This window comes from Macaca thibetana, chromosome 1, assembly GCF_024542745.1.
Source record: "Macaca thibetana thibetana isolate TM-01 chromosome 1, ASM2454274v1, whole genome shotgun sequence".
Lineage (NCBI taxonomy): Eukaryota > Metazoa > Chordata > Mammalia > Primates > Cercopithecidae > Macaca > Macaca thibetana.
The window spans coordinates 157,658,338-157,676,140 of NC_065578.1; the positions used below are offsets into that span (position 1 = coordinate 157,658,338).

A 17,803-nucleotide genomic window follows, 5' to 3' on the forward strand; every position below is an offset into this window, starting at 1 on the left:
GCCCCAGCTTGAGGAGGGGAAGTCCTTGGGGTTCTTGCCCAGCAGCGGCCTTTCACTGCCCAGGTTCTTGGATTGGAGGAAGGAGGGTTTCCTCGCGAAAGGAGGTGAGGCTTGACCTGCTTCTTCTTCCTCCATATTCCAAGTGAGGTTCAGTCCGGCCTGAGACATGATGGCTGTCCCCACCTTCATCCCCAGCCCAGTCCCTCTGGCCCAGACACCTTAGAGAGAGATGCCCCGCTTCCAGAGCTTACTTGGAGCTTGTCAGGTGGTCTGGGATTGGTAGGCAGGCCAGGGGCTGAGCCCTTCATGTGCCCAGGGATAGGCAGCTGGGATTGGCAGGCTATCGCTAGGAATCCGAGCGAAGGACTGGGTGAGGGTGGGTGGAGGGGGCCAGGCTCGGGCAGGTCTGAGAAAGGAAATGGAAGGACAGACAAGTGCTGACCTTGTCCCCCCAGGGCAGGGGAGTGGTAGGAGCAGAATAGGGGTATGGGTGAGAAGAGGAACCAGGGCTGCGGAGAAGGGGAGGGGGCCAGGCAGGAGAGGGGGCCTGCAGGGAGCCATCTCAGGTCTCCTGCCAAAAATTAAACTATAAAAAGGCCGGAGGGGAGCGGCAGGGGAAGGAAGGAGAGAAAGGAGATGGGGAGGGAGGGAGGGACCAAACAGCCCCTCCGCACCAATGGCCCGGCAGGGGGACGTGAGTAATACATGGCTGGTTCAGAGGGAGTGAGATCAAAAGCCAGAGATACAAGAGGTTTGTGCTTCATCGACCAGACAGCCAGAGGCTCAATGAGACCTTTGTTACTCAGGCCCAAGTCAGGGTTGAAGGAATACCTGACCGCCCCGCCTGCCCAGCCCGCCCCCACCCCCACCGTCCTCAGGGCTGGGGGAGGGGCGGGTCACAAGTGAGTCAAGTTGAGTTGGGTACAGCTCAGCCCAGGCCGGTGGTGGGCGGGCAGGGGGAGGGAGGAGGCCTGCCCTCGCTGGGGCGTGGAGCTTCTCGGGGGTGAGTGGAGGAGTGAGTGGCTGCCTGGAAGGCAGGAAGTGGCTCTGCGGGGAATTGTGAGGCGGACTGCGAGGGAAAGGGGGCCTTGTTGAGTCCGCCAGGTGAGCAGCCCCTGGGACCCCCAGCCCCTGGCCCAGCATCCCCTGGGAGGGAGCTGAGGGCATTCTGCCTGGAGTCCATGGCTTTATGCAGGGCCTGGGTCTGGGGTTCTGGGGGCCCATGAGAAAGGATGGAAAGGAGAACCAGAGGGGGTTGGGGCTGGGGTGGATGACCCAAAGTTCAGGTGGGAGGCTGCAGGATGCCTAGTTGTTTGGCCCTTAAGGTTGGGCATGGCTGGAGTGTGTGGAGGGGCGTGCTGTGCCGTGCTGTGCTGTGCTGTTGTTGGGGAATGCAGGATTCCTGTCCAGTGAAAGGTTGCTTCAACCAGGGTCGTGCAGAGAGCCAGCAAGTGTGGCCCTGGGGCTGAGGGTACAGTTGGGGTGGGAGTGGCAGCTACTGCCTGGCAGAGGTAGGGCCTGATCTGGGCCTGAGGCCTCTTACCATCTTCTTGGGGACCCCTGGGAGAGGTCTGAGGCCCCTGGGGCTTTCCTGAGCCTGGGCTAGCAGGAGCCCTAGAGGCCCACTTCTCTGAAGCTGATGCCTACAGCTGACCCGTCACAGGGGAGGGGCTGGGAAAATGGTACTTGTGATTAGAACACATCTTTTCCAGGACCCTGAGACCTTGGTTCCCCTCAACTCAGCTCTTCAGTCCATTCCTGGAGATGTCTGTGCTAACCCCCATGTCCTGCCAATGAGAGCGGCAGGGCACTGCGCAGCTCTCCCACAGCCTTGTCAGGGATGGCTCCAGAGTGAGCTGCCCTCAGCCTGGGGAGGTTTCAGCTGCAGCCCTCTTTCTGCCTCCAACCGGGTCTGGAGATGGAGATCTCACTGTCCTCTGAACTATGCAAGAATGGGTGTTGTCGGTAACCACCCAGACTGGTCTGGGTAGGGTGGCCCAGCCGCCACCCCTGGGGGCACTCAAGAAACCTATTTACCCCTCTAAACAAAGGGCAGGTCCTCATCACTGCCCTCCTTTACCCAGACCCTCCTTTGCCCACTGTGCTTCCAGTGGTTGGACTAGAAAGAGTTAAGCTTTGCAAGGGGGGAGGCTAACTTGGGGGCCCCCCTGTCCTGGGTACTGGCAGCAGCAAAGCCTTGAAAAGATCCGGCCTTATTCTCTAGGGGAGGGGTAGTTAAGGACCCTGGGCAGGGGGCTGGAAGCTAATTAAGGGAATTTGAGGAGGTCCTTTATGGCCAGGAAGCCACCCCTCCTCATACCCTGGAGTGAGGACCATTGTGTGAGTCCTTTGTAGGGCAAGAACTGGAAACTCATTACTGGGATGGCTTTAGTGCAGGTGGTAGAGGATGGTGAGAGAATTTAACCTGGGGGGCCTTGTCCGGGAGGGAGGCAGTGTGGGTGGGTCTGGTGTGGGGGGTGCTGAGAAGGGGAGTGAGGGCTTCTCAGGTGCCTCAGCCTCTCACCTCCCTGTGAGATTCCTGCCGCTGGACCCCTCCACTCTGCTGTGGCCTATGGCTTTTCATTCCTATGTGATTGCTGTCCCAAACTCATGTAGGGCTAAAAGCCATGGGCTACAGTGAGGGGCGAGCTCCTTCTCCTGCAGCAACTGCACCTCCCACGGGACCAGGTTCGGAGCCAGCCACCAAGGGGCACCAGAAGGAGGCTCTGCTTGGGGGTGGGGCATCACGGGATCTGGTAACCTGGGATCGGGTGTGACCTTGGCCCAGTCACTTCCCTTCTGGCCCTGTTTACTCACTCTGGAATGAAGAGACTGGGCCAGTGATTCCAGAGGGAGATTCCCTCTGAGGAAGGAAGGAGACCTTCAGGGTGTGCTGAGCTTTCTGAGTCGGTTCCTTCCCCCTTGCCAAGTTACTGAGGCCTGGCTCATGGCCAGAGATTTGGGGGCTGGAATCAAGGGCCTCAGGCCATGAAGACTTGGGCCTGTGCTAGTGCCTCACTCCTTCACGCCTTTCTCCGAGGTCAGCTTGGAATCCGCAGCCTTTTTTCTGTGTAAGGAGACCTCTGGGCCCTTTCTGAGGCTGAAATGGGAACACTCCATGCTGGCCACGAGGGAAGAGGAGGTTTCTGCAGAGTGAAACTAGGAAGGCAGGCGCTCCCCTCTGGGCGGCAGGCTGGATTCCAGGGCCCCTTGTTCCTGGTGTGCTACTGTCTCCAGGAGCTGCCCCCTCCTGCAGTGTGTGAAGGGCACCAGCCCTCCCTGCCCCTGTCCTGCTTGTCACTCTGCTTGCCTGGCTCCTCCCTATGCCTGTCTCCACTCCCACATTCCTTCCCCTGCCCCCTTTTAAATCGGCCTGACTTTATCCCTACCATCCTGGAAGATTCCAACAGGTGGCTGTGGTAGAAGAGGAAGCATCCTTGTGTCCCGCCTTCTACCCCCTGTTCCAGTCCCCAGTCTGCCTAAGACAGACCACTGAAGAATTATAGAAAGCGCTAGATTTGGTATTGACAATCAGAAGGCAAGTTTCTTATAATATCTCAGAGCCCTTAATTTTACCAACCAACATTTACTGGGTACCTACTATGTACCCCATGATTCTAACCACTTTATCTGCACTAACCCATTTCATCCTCCAGACAGTCCTGTCTACTATTAGCCTATTTTACTTATAGGAAGTCTGAGGCACAGGGAGCTAAGAAATTGGCCCAAGTTCATATGGATAGGAAGGAGCAGAACTGGGACTTGAACCCACATGGTCTGGTGCCAAAACCCATGCTCTTAGCACATCATGCTGTATATTGGGAGAGCCAACACCAGTGCATGGGAAAGTACTCTGAAAACCAGGGAGTGCTGTACCCACACGGGAGGTTGTTCTCACGAGGTCTCTATTGGAGGTCTCTATTGGATGCACGTCCACAAATTGGCCCCATGGCCCAACTCCAATCACCCTTTGTCCATCACTGGTTTTCCTTTTCCCACAGGAGGTTGCGGGGCGGGGGGGGGGGGGGGCGGGGATCAGAACAATAGGAGAAGCAAAGAGAAATCCCAAGCCAGCTGGGTTTTTGCTGGGGCTGATCCAGGCTACTTCCCCTCCTGCCCCAGCTTAGATGGTGAAAGGAACAAGGCATGAGAATTGGCCAGGGTTTCTTACTTGCCCTCTGGGTTCTCTCACCCAGAGTTCAGAGATGGCTGGCACCTTCCTCCACCTCCCTCATTGTCCAGCTGCCCTGGGCCCACAGTGAGCCTATCCTATTCCCTACCCTGCTCTGAGGCTGTCCAGGCACCTGATTTGCTTTCCCTTAACTCCTGATCTCCTAACTGGAAAGCCAGGTTAGAGCCATGCTCGCTTCCTGCCCCCTGCAACTGGGTCCCTCCCAGGAATCCTGTTGTTCAGTTTGCTGGGGTAGCCCCAGCACTGGGCTGGGCTTGGGAGGAAGGGTACAGATGAGCCATTCCAGAGATTAAACCTCTGTGAAGCTCTAGCAAGGCAAGGCACTTTGTAGGGATGGCTGAGTAAATGTTTGTTGAATGAAGTGTGAACTGGGAGAAAAGAGGTAAGTTGCCACCAGCAGAGACATAGAGCAAGCTCACAGCTCAGCAACTCACCCAAGACAGTCCTTGCTTTGCTGGGGCTGGGCCTGGATTGCTTCTGGGGTTACAAAGGTGGATCTCCATTCTATTCTTTGTCTTCTGTGGCTACTGCCCATGGGACAGGCCCGGAGAAGATATGCAATTGTATATTTCACATAATTGTTCAACTGCATTGAATAAGCAAGTTGCCCTCATGCCCCTTCTCTGTGGAGGATTCACAGATCAGAGGGCTGCGTATGTCCTGTCCCCTACCTGCAGATGGCTGAAACTTTATTCCCAGCAATCTAAGTCTTTTTTACAGTCCTCAGATATACCCAGCATAAGGCCTCCCTTGCGAGAGTGGGCCCGTGTTTAATAACACTGAATTCAGATGACTCTCTCTTATTGTATTTGTTCCATTTTTAGTGGAAATAGAGTTTGACTGCTAAGCCTTACTCCTTCCTAAATATAAAGACTATTGGGGGGAAAAAAGTCTCTGTCCCCAGCTTTCAAAAGTTTGACACTAAAGTCAGACCTTTGGGGTTCGTTCTGGCGCTGACAGTCTGGTCCACCGGTTCCCAGCTGCTGCTGTCTGTCATGTTGCCCACTCTTAGGGTGGGCCAGCCTCTGCCCAGCCAGGCTGGAAAACCCTGGGTGCAGGCCACAAAGACATTTCAGGACTATTGCTGTTCTGACCTCTCCAGCTCCCGAGAATCTCAGAACCACTGAGAATGCCTGGCTGCCCTTGCAGTCTGGAAAAGTGGAGGGAGCTTTCTCCATAGGTGGGCAAGCAAGATACAAGGGGGGCTGGCCCGGCAAGCTAGGGTCTGTGGCCTCTGAAGGCCATTGGAGGCAGAGGCCTTGGCCTGTGATTCCAGAGAGCTTGGTGAACCAGAGGCTGGAGCTCAGGCTCAAGCAGGCCAAGAAGGAGTTAACCTCCAAGGAGAATGCGGGTTTCTCCCAGACTGGAGGCCTGTGCCCAGTTTTGCTGCTGCCAACTCCAGGAAGAAGTCCTGGGATCTGTAGTTTGTGCCACTACCCACCCCTGGCCTGCCTGTTTATCAACACGGTCTTGTAGACTACAGTTCCCAGAAACCTGCAGAGGCTAGGCTTTGGGGGAAGGGGTGGGATAGGAGGCTCCGTGGCGGCCAGAGGGAGAGGGAGAGGGAGGAGGTGGGGAGAGAAAACCCAATTCACCCCCTTCCTTTTTAATTCTTTCTCCTGGTGTGTCTGCTCCACCACCCGAGCTAATCCCCCAAATCCGGTCTCCTAAGCCGCAGCTGCTTCCCTTCGCAGTGATGAATGGCTCAGGGAGGGAAGGTGAATTCATATTTTAATTACTGAGGCGCGGTGCTAAGGGAGCCGGGGAGGGGGCGGAGGGCTCAGCTTTGTTCTAGAGGCGCCGAGGGCACACCCTCCTTACTGGGTCACATCTCTTTTGCCCTTTACCTGGGGTGGGGGGTGGCGGGGAGTGAGGGTGGCAGTTGCCTTGCTGAGAGTGCCTCTGCTCTCTGCCTTGGGAGATGAAGGGATGGGTCGTGGGGGGCGCAATATCCCTCTTCTTGTTTATCAGAGAATTCCTGGCATGTCCCAACACTTTTAAATAGCTTCCTAGCCTTCCACCCCCACTGCCGCCCACTTTGATGAAGGACATTGCCAAAATTGGAGACACCTAGGAGTTTGTGGTCTGCAAGCCTGGGGCCCTGGATTTCTTTTTATCTTACTTTCTGGCCTGCTCTGAGTCTCCTCTTTCTCTTGGTTCTTCCACATGTTCATACTGTCTCTGACTCACTGCCCCATTTTTGCCAGAGGTGCAAGGGTTGGAGGACCCTGGGAGAGTATCTGGCACAGAGAGATGTGGGGGTCAGGCCAAGGGAAGGGATCAGCAGGGAGGCCGAGGAACCTCCTAGTGGTGGGGGAGGATGGATTGGCATCTCTTCTGCTTGGCTCCCACAAAGCTGGCTGGGCAGGGCATCGTCTATGCCCCCAGACCGTAAACCATCTTGGACCTGAGCTGGGAAAAAGCCAGAGAGGAGGATGGGGAAGAAGCCAGGGCCAACAGCTTGCAGTCAGATGCAGCCAACTGTGTGACAGCAGGAGGTTTGTCCAGTGTTCGCCCCGCCTCTCTGTCCTCTTCTGGGCTTCTGGGGGCTGTTTTTCCATTCCTTAGTCCCTCCTGGACTATGGGCCTGGAAAAGGAGCGGGAGGGTGGGAGGGGAGTTCCCATGATGAGCTCTGATGAGTGGGGAATGGACCCAGGCACTAGTCCAGACTCCTCCCCCTCAAATAGATGCAGCAAAGGGACCTGACTTCAGGGAGCCTCTAGCTGGTACTGGAGCCCTCTGCCAAGGGTGAAGGGGTAAAGACAGGGAAGAGAGTTGACAGGACCCCTGCCCGGGCAGAGCAGAGAGGAGCAGAGACCACAGCCTGGCAGAGGGACTCCCCAGGTACCTGCTGCTGGGGACTCTGAGGGAGGAGTGGGGTTCACAGCGGGCAGGGGTCCACTGAAGTGGGTTGGAATTCTCTGCCTCATGTTCCCCCACTTCAGGGGCCAGCCCAGCAATCTGCCTGCTACAGACAGAGCCCAGACAGCCTCCCGGGCTTCGAGTTGTGCACCTTACAGTGAGGACCCTTTTAGAGACCCTGTTAGAGAAAAGGAAGGATAACCAGAGCACTTTAGAGCAAAGACCTAAGCAGAATAACCAGGCCCCGTTTATTATACTTTCTGCTCTTAGATGCAAGGACCCAGGAATCCCACTGAGGCAGGCAGCCAGCCCTCGAACACTTCTCGGGAGCCAGGCTGCAGCCCCTAGCCCAGCTCCTGGCCAGCTTCGTTAGCTCTCCTTTCCTCTGATGTGTAGGTTCTGGTTCCTGTGACTTCACACCCTATCCTTCCCTACAGTGACAAGCAGAGCCAAAAAGCCAGGATTTTCTTAAATTCCCCAAAGGACCCAGGGGAGGAACGGGTCACTTAAGGGGGTATATTTTGCTGTTTTTACGAAAGAACAGTCATTGAAAAGGAAGTGAGGTGAAAAGGGAAGGGGATCGATGCACCCTGAGGCCAGAGACCCTAAGCTGCACCTTGACCTGTTTGTGGGGCTACTACATGCCTGGCTTGTTTTAGTTGTGAGTTCCTTCCCAGATCAGCCTTGTTGTGCCTGTCAGTTTCTCCCCATGTATTTTTCAATAATCATGGGAATGCTTTGTTGATCGTACCCTTGACTTACACCCCCAGCAAGAGAAGTGCACACATGACAATAACTGATTACAAGGGAATCCACCTGCCCACCCTCCCTTCTTCCTGATCAAATTAGGATTCCACCCCCTTAGGTTTGGGGTCTTAGTGTTAAACCTTGCCTAACCTCCTGGTACACACTGAAATGAGGTAATGAAGGCCCAGAGAGATGTAGTCACTTGCTTAGGATGACATAGCATGTTAGCATCAGAGCCAGGAATAGAACCCAGGCCACCTAAGTCCCAGATTGGATCCCTGTCTCTCTCTAGGTTTGTCACAGGAGGGATCCAGAGATAGCTGCAGTGGATAGATCTAGAAATATAGTAGTTGTGTCTCGGCTCTATATATATCCTGGAGGTTGCTCTCTGCTAACTATATATACTCTGCCAGAGTGGGTGTGTAAATGATGCTGGAAATCGGGTTATTAAATAACCAGCCTACCTATCCATGCTGACTCAAGCTGGGCCTCCTGCCCATCCAGCTGGCCAGTGGAAATGCATTGCACCTATTAATTACAGCTAATAGCTGTATTACTGGGATGCTGAGAGACTGAGGCAGGGGAGAATCTTGACAGGACTTGGCTCCACCGGGCACTGTGCTTGGTGTGGGCCTCAGCTTTGTCTGGAGAAACACGAAGGAAGTTTTTCCAAAAGGGCAAGGTTGGCCAGACCGGTGGAACTGTCCAGAGAGCCACCACCTGGGCCATGCCGCATTCCTCAAAGGCAGTGAAACCACTTTGCACATGTGCCTTGCTAGGGTAGCCCAGGACATCCTATGCAATCTCTATTGCTTGAGGGGCTGGAGAAGGGAGGCGCCTCATGCTTCTCTATTCCTAACCCCTCCGGCATAGCCCTGTGCCTCCCTCCTTCCCCGCAGCACTTGGGCTTCACTCACCTGCTTGTCCTCATGTTCTTCCTGGAGAGAGGAGTGATTCAGACCAGGCCCGGGCCTGACCTCCATGCAGGGCGCTTTCCTTCCTTTGTTCTCAGCTTCTCGGCTTGAGTGGCTTGAATGCACTTCTGCTCCCTTTCCATAGGCCCAGGGGCAGAGGAAGGGCAGAGAGGTGAACTGGAAAAATCTGCAGGTGGCTAAGGCTAGGGAAACCTAAATGAGCTTTTGTAGAAAGGGATACTCTTGCAGACTGAAGCTGAGCTCCCGAAGCTCCCTCTCTTCCCCAGCCAGACTGCCACAGATACCAGAGCGGCCCCTGGCTCCTGCTGAGGGCTGGGTTAGCCAGAGGTGGGGGACGACATGTCCAGCTGGGGCAGATCCAGCCTCAGCCTCTGCCTCAGACTTATGTGCCAGGGAAGAACCATGTCTTTACCCTTTTACATCTACCTCTCAACCCCTTTGCCCAGCATAGGTGCTAAATAAAAGAGCCTGTTGGCTAAAAGAACCCTCTTTGCTGTCTGTTCTCTGCATGGGGAGGATGGGATTTGCATTGCTCTGAGCAGTCAAAGGAAGGGCATAATCGCTCCCTATAGGCTTTCCTAGGGTGTCAGACAACTTGGGGTTGTTAAGCAAGGGAGGAATCTGACTCGGTCCCAGGTGTCAAAGTAAAGCTACACTGGATGAAGGGGTCTGCATTTGGATGGAGGAGGGCCTGTCGTGTGCGACCTGCAGAAGCGAGTGAAAGCCCCCAGCTGGAACCTGTGTAAGGTGGCACAAGCCAGAGTCTATTTTAAGCCAGCTTGCTTCCTGTTCCCCAACCAGGTGTATGGTGATGAGGTGAGGCAGAGCGGGTGGGAGGGGAAAAAAGGAGGCAGCAGCTGGGCTTTCTCTTTCCTCCCTTGGACTCACCCAGTCTCCAATGTGAGGAATGACATCAGCTCCACACAGATCAGGAAACACTGAGGTTTCAAAGAGCTGTTGTTTGGAGGCCTGACTCCTCCCCCAGCCGGTGTGAGAGACCTAGCAGGCCGCCTCAGGGAGTGGCAACGACTGGGCCAGACCCAGAGGGTTCTGGGAGCATTAACCCCAGCTTGCTTCTCTCTTCCTGCCTTTCTCCTGCCCCATCTCCCTCCCCTGCCTTTCCCTGCAGATCTCTGGTGAGTGTTCTCCCAGCCTGGTGTAGGGCATGCCCCAGTTCACTTTCGCCTGCTTCTGTGGTCTCCATGGCTTCTGCAAAATGAAGAGGAAGAAGGAGGAAGTTCACAGAGAGCGGGAGACGGCGGTATGAGCAGAACCAGGGCCCCTCCATCAAGCCCCCAGCAGGTCCCCGGCCTGATGGTGCCCGCTTCTGTCTGGGGCTTGGAGCAGGAAGCCGTGTGTGTATCTTAAGTCTTGATTTAGCCAGTGCTCTTCTCAGCCTGACTCTCACCAGAGGGCATCAGCCTCCTGTGTGCCTCTCATCCTTCTCATGCCCACCACACCCATTAGCTTCCAATTCTCAGACCTCCTTGGAGAGAGGCCCCAGCCACACAAGGGGGAACCCCAGGACCTGCCGCATGCCTTCCAGAGACTGAGAAGCCCCAGGGAGGCCGAGGGGCGAAACTTCTTTCCTGCCCTGAGAGCTTCGGGGGACTCTTCTCAGGGTAACCGCATGAGGGATGTGCCTCCTTGGGCTAGGAGAGCTGTTGCTAAATAGGAAACTGGCTGTTCTAGCAGAGAACCTCCAGCAGCCCTGACCCTGGAGAAGGCCTCTGGGGTGGAAGTGTGAGACTCTCCTGGGATTCCAGGAACCGGGGCATGAGTCCTTTTCCAGCCCCCTCCCAGCATCCTTCTGGGCCAGGTGGGGCCAAGCCTGAGGTGGTCATCCCAGTGAGGAGGAGGGCAGAGGTGGCCGGCGGCCCCGCGGTTCCCTCTGTTCTTGCTCTCTGGAAAGCAGTGTTTCCTCCAGCCCTGGCCATGACCCACCCATGTTGGTGATGCCGGCGCCTCCTTGCCAGCGGCACAGATCGGGGGAGGCCTGTTCCCCAGGCCCTGACTCCCCTCCTCAGGGAATGTCTTGCGGTGGCCAGACCGAGGGGCCCCTTTCCTGCACTGAGCCGTGCCCTCGCTCGATTCTCCTGTCTCCCCTGCCTTTTTCTTCTCTCCTCAGAAGCCATAGAGGGGACCGCGTTTGTATGTGGTGCCTTCAGGGGAAACTCTTGGGGTGGGGGACCTCTAGGACTTTCCTTGACTTTTTCCCTTATCTCCCACGCCCATCAACCTTCCAGCTTCAGTCTCTGCCCTTACCCCCAGCCCATTTCCAGGAGGTAGGAAGCAAAAGAAAAAAACATTTCCTTCCCTCTTTCCTTCTTCCTTCCTTCCTCTCTCCCCCCATTTTGGTATAACTTAGCCTTTTGTCTTTGATCCTGGAGTTCTCCAGGGCTAGAAGACATGCAGACAGGAATGCCAGCGGCAGAGACGCTTCAGGCAGATTCTATAAGCCTGTTCTCCCGCATGGGGGGAACAGCTCAGCCAAGGAGCAAAGTCAGATCCCCTCTAGCTCCCCAGGGACAGAATAACCCTTCTGACAGGTAAACAGGTGACCTGGGTAGACAAGTCAAGGCCTCAAGATAGGAGAGTCTGGGTTCCCCTTTCCTTAGAATGTGGGCCTCTCTGGGCAACCAGGGAGGGCAAAAGGCTTCCTCGGCTGGTTCGCCCAGAACCTGGGAGAAGCAAGGGCACATTCTATGCTGGCAGCCTCTGCCTGCCCAGCTCATACCCACACTCAGGGCCCTTTCCTGGGCTTTGGGCAGATTTGGTGGGATCCAGGTTCTCTTTATGAGGCTTGAGCACAGCTTGAGCTCCTCCTCCCATCCTCCATCCCCTTCCTTTGCCCCTACCTCCCAGCCCCCGCCTTCTACAATCTGTTATTTCCTTTTATATCCAAAGAATTGTAAACAGAAGTCCTTCCCTCAAGGAAACAACAAGATTCAGCAATAAAGGCCAGTGGGGTCGCAAAGGAGAGGAGACAAGCTCCCTGGTTATTTGTCCTCTTGGATAGTAGAGGCCTTGGGTGAGGAAAAGAGATGGGCAGAAAAGTTAGCTTGATACAGAGGCCGGAGAGCCGCCTGGAGGGCATGTGTGTCCCTAGCGGTCACCTGCGAGGCTGCAGTCCTAGAGAAGTCACTTCTGTGGCAGAGGATGAAACTGTATCCCCGGAGACTCAGAGGTATTGGGTGTTATGTCCTGACCACACGGGCTCATCAGGAGGAAAGGTCAGGAAAGCGGAGAAAGTGCGTCCTGGGGAGTGGGTGGCTGAGGAGAGCTTTCCCCAGGTGTGCCTCTCAGACCTTGGCAGGGATTGCGGCTGCAGGGGGTTGGTGGTGAGCCCATCCAGAGAACCTCTTCCCCCGGGAGAACTCCCTTGGCTCCAGAGGGATACTAGATATCTTGAGCCCTGGCTTTGGGAACACGGGTGGGGTCCCAAGGTCAAAATGTTCTGGGTGGAGGTCCAGTTGTCCTCTGCCACCAAGCTGGCAGTCCCTTCTTCACCCAGATCTGAGGTGGGGGCCAGCACTGCAGCTGGAATGGTCTGAGTAGGAGGTAGCAGCTTCTAGCCAGGCACACCCCAACCCCACATTCTGTTGTCCCTCGGTTTCCTTCTCAGGGAAATGGGGACTTTGCTCCTTTTAGCATCTCCGGAAGCAGTCTGAAAACCTGTGCCCTCCTCTAGGCCCTTGAATGAGCCCAGGGAATAGGGAAAGACCAAAGCAGCTCCAGCATTCACAGACCCTGCACCCTGGGCCTCTGACTTCGGGCCAGGCTTCTGCTCCTTCTGGGGTGGGCCTGGCTGCCCTGCCTTCCCATCCTCTCTCCATGGTTCTGTCCCAGAGACTCCACCTTGAGGTGGGGGCCCTGAGCCCTTGGGGTGAGGGAGGGGCACATGGGTTGATGATTCTGTGGAGGAGATCGGGCCTCTTGTTCTTGCTGTGTGGCACTTATTCCTCCTTGCAGACAGGTGGGGGCATCAGTTTTCCCCATCTGTAAAGCGAGGACTTCCCATGGCCATTTTCCCTCTTGGGCTTCAGGCTGTTGAATGGAAGATCAAGAAGTGTGAACGGTGCTTGGGGTCCCTGTGACTTGAGTGTTGCCTAGGACCCTGGCCCCCAGGACCCAAGGGGCTTCTTGTCTCAGGTTGAAACCTTTTTATTAGAATGTCATTTCCTTCTCTGCTCCCAGGGAAGGGCTTTTTGAATGTAGCATATGGGTTCATAGAAATATATAGGGAGATTGTTACTTTTAGAAAAAAAGAGCAATAATTAACTAACTGAAATACACATGAAGTGTTAGAGTGGGACGCAAGGAGCACTGAGCTGGGAGCCAGGTCTCCTGGCTTCTAGCCCTGCTTGGAAACTAATGACCATGTGACCTTAGACTAGTCATGTCTTATTTCTGAGACTCAGGTTCCTCAACTGTAAATAGAGGATTACATGAATTTCCTCTTAAGTCTCCTTTGGAGTCCAGGGCTCTGTGAGTCTGGGAGGTTGAGCCTCAGTGGGGCATAGGGTTGTGGAACCAGAGGGTCACAGGTTTCCTCTGCCCTCACAGATGCACTCTGTGCAGACAACAGACATGTGGGGAGAGTGGGTGGAAGTGGTACGGTGGCTCTGAGAAGTGAGAGGGGGAGCGAGAGGGAAAGGCAAGTCACCCAGAGCTTCTGCTAGTATCTTCCTCTAGCCAGGGCCCAGGGCTCCCTGCAGTTCTGCCTCTCTTCCCTCCTACAGCCAGGCCCAAAGGAAGTAAGTCAGTTGGCCTGGACTCTGACTCCAGGTCCTGTCTAGGCCATCACAGGCCCCACTCTTATGTACACTCTCACTTTCTCTCTGTCACATACACACACCATCACCACCACCACCACAACCACCTGCAGATAGATGCTCAAGTGATTCTAGAAGAGATCTCAAGGACTGGCGCCCTGCTCCAGTTTTGTAACCCATGGGCTTCCCTTTGCACAGCTCCTCATGTGCCCATCTCCATGCTGATCAAACTACCCCACCTCATTCCTTGCCTTCTGCAAAGGGAAGAGCCTCAGGCTAGAGTTTGTCCTGTCTACAGACTGAATGTGCATTTTGCCCAGTGGCTGGGGATGTGCTGGTGGAATGTGCTGGTGATCGTTTCTGGATGGAGAGCCACAGCCCCGCAGTGTTGTGCCATGACTGACTCCTGACCTTGGCAAATTGCCTCCTCTCTCCCAGCCTCCTCCATAACAGGTGGCAATGAGTCCCATTTCCTCCCTACCTCACAGGAAGGCACGCGTGATAAAGGGCACACTTATCAGATGTGCCCAGATGTGGCTGGAACTTTTGGAGACAGATACTTGGTTCACAATTGCAAAGGTGGACTTTTGCCAGAGAAGAAACTCTCTGGGCTGCTGAGTTCAGTGGGCTCCTTGCAGACTGGTCCAGGAGGTCTGGTGTTCCTCCTGAAGGTGGCTGCTGTGCCCAGCAGGCGATCAAGCTGACAATACCACAAGAACCAAGAAACAGAATCTGTTCCCAAGGAATGAACGTTCTATCTCTCTGACCCAAAAGCAAGAGCAAGAGAGAGCCGTCACCATCATCACCCTGCTCCCAACACAAACACAGCCCCTCAAGTCCATATTGCTGACAAGGGTGTCTGGCTCGTCAGGGTGAATCCTCTGGACCCCCAGGCCATCCCTGGAGTGGTCAGTGCACACTGTGTCGGGGTTGTTGTGGCCAGTCCGCCTGGGTTCCCTTCTCTGAATTTCCACGGGATAGGAACTATAGGATCATGAAGAAGAAATAGGAACCTTGACTCTTCACAGAGGAGCCCAGGAGGTCAGGACCATCCACCAGGAGGGTGAGTGGTAGCTGCCCAGGGCATCCCTGGAGGAAGTCATCATACTGAGGAAGAAACTGCAAAAGCCAAGAGCTCCTAGACCTGGGCAGCTCAGGAGCTGGCAGAAACCCCTCAAGTCTGGAGTTCAAGGGTTTTCCTCGTGGGCTGCCGGTCTGTCTCTTTCCCTTCTGGGGCAGCCGTCTCTCCTCCTTCAGCTTATTCCCGTGTTCCATCCGAGGGGCGGGAGGAAGGCAGGAGGGGGAGATGGCAGGACCCAGACAGATCCTCAGGACTCTCCCTGCCTCTGTTGCCATGGCAACACTGCTATTTTTATCCCGTTGTTCATGATGCTCAAAGCTCTAACTTTCTCTGTTCCAGAGAGGCCAGGCTGGCTTCTGCCCTCATCCTTCAATACAGCATCTTCTCCCAGAGGCCTGAGGATGGGAAAGAGTGATGGAGAAAAGGGGAGCCCCTTAGGTCACCCCTCAGCCAGAGGGAACTGTTTAACAGGGGTTTGTCTCTGCCCTTTTGAGCCTTTGGTTTTCTACCTGGCTTAGGCACCCAGGTTTATGTTTTCTAGATCAAAACTCCCCATGGTCTCCCTGAGAGACTGCTCCAGAGAAAAAAGAGCTGCCAATCAGGATGGATTTTTCCTACACACGTATGACACTGCGGACACTTCCCTTCTTGGGAAAATCAAACTTCATTCTGAAGAATGTCCTGTTGGTCGTATAAGCCAACCCCTGCCCTCCTAAAAGGGGATAGAGAATTAAATTTGGTTAATTAGCAATCAGATTCACTGGGGAATTGCAACTAGTACTTCCCTTTCTTCTGTCCCTCCACCAAAACACTGGAACAAACGGCTTCATGTCTTTGTCCAGTCTTTCTGCCTAAAGCAAAATAGCATACATTCTCCAGGCTGAAAAGTAGGTTCCTCTCCACACCTACTCAAGACGGCCACATTTCAATCCAGGCTCTTGAAGACAGGGTCTAATGAAAGGATTTCTCTTCCTTCTCTGTTTGTTCCCTCTGGCCCAGCTTCTAGTCCTCTCCTTATGTCCCCACCTCCATGGCAGTGGCAGGAGACCCCTGAGAGGCAATGGTGCTAACATTCCCCATCTATATACCCCTATGTAGTTTATCAAGATTTGAACCCAGCACCTGGGTGGCTGTGTTGGGCGGATACATTTCACATCCTCAAGACCACAACCCTGGCGACAGGTCTGGATTAATTCTGTAAACTGGGAATCTATATCATGCTGAACTCCCGCACTGAGGTTCTATCTTGGCTGAACTGACTCGTGGATGGTTAAGTTTCCTGGGGTGGCTGGGACCCATTTACTAAGCCTCTAATTGGTTTCATTTTGGCTCAAGTTGCATGGTTTCCCGAATCTATGCACCTGGAGTAAGCACTTTTCTGGTTGCCACTGAAAAGCATGCCGGCAAACGCTGCTCTGTTAATTGCTGTAATAAACAGACTTTATTATATCCCTTTGCAGTAAATGTATTATGTTGTCAGGGTAGAAGGGGCATCCATGTTTATTTCACACTGTAATACACTGCAGCAGCAGAAGCTAAACATTTGTTTCCATCAAATCTGCTGAGAGGAGGGATAATGGAGACTTGGGGGAAGAGTCAGGAGTATGGACATAAAGTGAGGTGTTGGGGCCAAGAAGGAGGCTTTGGGAGACACCCCAGGTCCCCTGGAACTCCGTGAGCCTCACTTGTGCTATCTCTAACTGAAGGAAGCCAGGCCTCGTGCCTCTTACCATCTCAGAAATAATAGTGGGATAAAGCCAGCTAGAGTGGGTGGGTGTGGGGAACAGGGAAGGTGGTTTAGGACTACAATGTGATCACATAGTCTTAAGGTTCTTTTAAGAAAGAGAAAGGGCCAGGCGCAGTGGCTTATGCCTGTGAAGCCGAGGTAGGAGGATCACTTGAGCTCAGGAGTTAAGACCAGCCTGGGCAACATAGCCAGACTTTGTCTCCACTAATATATATATATATATATATATATATATATATAAAATTAGCCAGGCATGGTAGCATTCACCTGTAGTCCCAGCTACTTGGGAGGCTGAGGTGGGAGGATCCCTTGAGCCTGGGAAGAGATCATGCCAGCATTCCAGCCTGGGCAACAGAGCAAGACCCTGTCTCAAAAGAAAAGAAAAAAAAAAAGACAGAAAGAGAAAGAAAGAAAAAAAGAAAGAGAGAAAGAGAAAGGAAAGGAAGGAAGGAAGGAAGGAGGAAAGAAGGGAGGGAGGGAGGGAGGGAGGGAGGGAAAGAATCCTTAGTTGGGCTTCTCAGAACTGAAGACTGTGTTAACAGAATTTTCAGACTTATAAAAGAGAGAAAGATGCTGTAAGATGGCATAACATTAAGAACAAGAATTATATCATGTATGTGATTATATATCCATAAAGCTGTTTGAAAAAGAATTATTGTGTCATAACTCCACTTGGATTGGGGGAACAGATATTCCAACGATCTCTGAAGCAGGAAGCCCTGAGAGAGGGCAGAGAGATCAGGCCATCAAGTCTAACCCCAAAGCCAGTCTCCTGTAAGGCAAGAAGTGATTTGGGGCAGGACAAGATTCAAGTATCACATACGCAGCTGTTGTTTAGAGCTGTGGAATGACTGCTCCTGAGAGGGCTGGCTGCCTCTTCTGCAGGCTCAGCCGCCATTACGCATAGCACAAAGCGCTCACTAAGTGTTTGTTAAGCGGTCTGGGGCAGATATGACCCCAAGCCTTTCCATCTTCAGGAATTCGCCGAGATACCTGCCACAGCCCCTCTGCTGTCTGCACCCCAGCCTTCACCCTCTTGCGTGGGGAAATGTATGCTGTGCACTGCTGTTGACTGAATCTATTCTATCAATATTGAGTCCTGGCTCTATGCAAAGCTCTGCGGGAGGGGCTGAAGGAGAAATGTAGGAAAGTCAGACATTGCTCCAACCCTGGAGAAACTCACAATTTCTTTTTTTTTCCCCCCCGAGACAGAGTCTCGCTCTGTTGCCCAGGCTGGAGTGCAGTGGTGCGACCTCGGCTCACTGCAACCTCTGCCTATTGGGTTCAAGTCATTCTCCTGCCTCAGCCCCCTGAGTGGCTGGGATTACAGGTGTGTGCCACCATGCCTGGCTAATTTTTGTATTTTTAGTAGAGACGGGGTTTTACCATGTTGGTCAGGCTGGTCTTGAACACCTGACCTTGTGATCTCAAAGTGCCTCCCAAAGTGCTGAGATTACAGGTGT

At 54.0% G+C, this 17,803-nt stretch overlaps 2 protein-coding genes across 3 annotated transcripts in view; both read left to right on the forward strand.

Moving 5' to 3' along the window:
- Positions 1 to 17,803, forward strand: part of LEMD1 (LEM domain containing 1) — a 113,431-nt gene that overhangs the window by 48,897 nt on the left and 46,731 nt on the right. The window lies entirely within an intron of this gene.
- On the forward strand, positions 1,022 to 16,042 carry BLACAT1 (BLACAT1 overlapping LEMD1 locus). 2 transcript variants are annotated; one of them, XM_050764921.1, is made up of 2 exons: positions 1,022 to 1,104; positions 9,867 to 16,042. In XM_050764921.1, exon 2 carries the CDS (start codon positions 9,903 to 9,905, stop codon positions 10,002 to 10,004), a length of 102 nt encoding a protein of 33 aa, XP_050620878.1. In that variant the 5' UTR covers positions 1,022 to 1,104; positions 9,867 to 9,902; the 3' UTR covers positions 10,005 to 16,042. The 2 variants fall into 2 exon arrangements, with proteins under 2 accessions (XP_050620878.1, XP_050620873.1); XM_050764916.1 differs by lacking the exon at positions 1,022 to 1,104 and adding an exon at positions 4,037 to 5,910.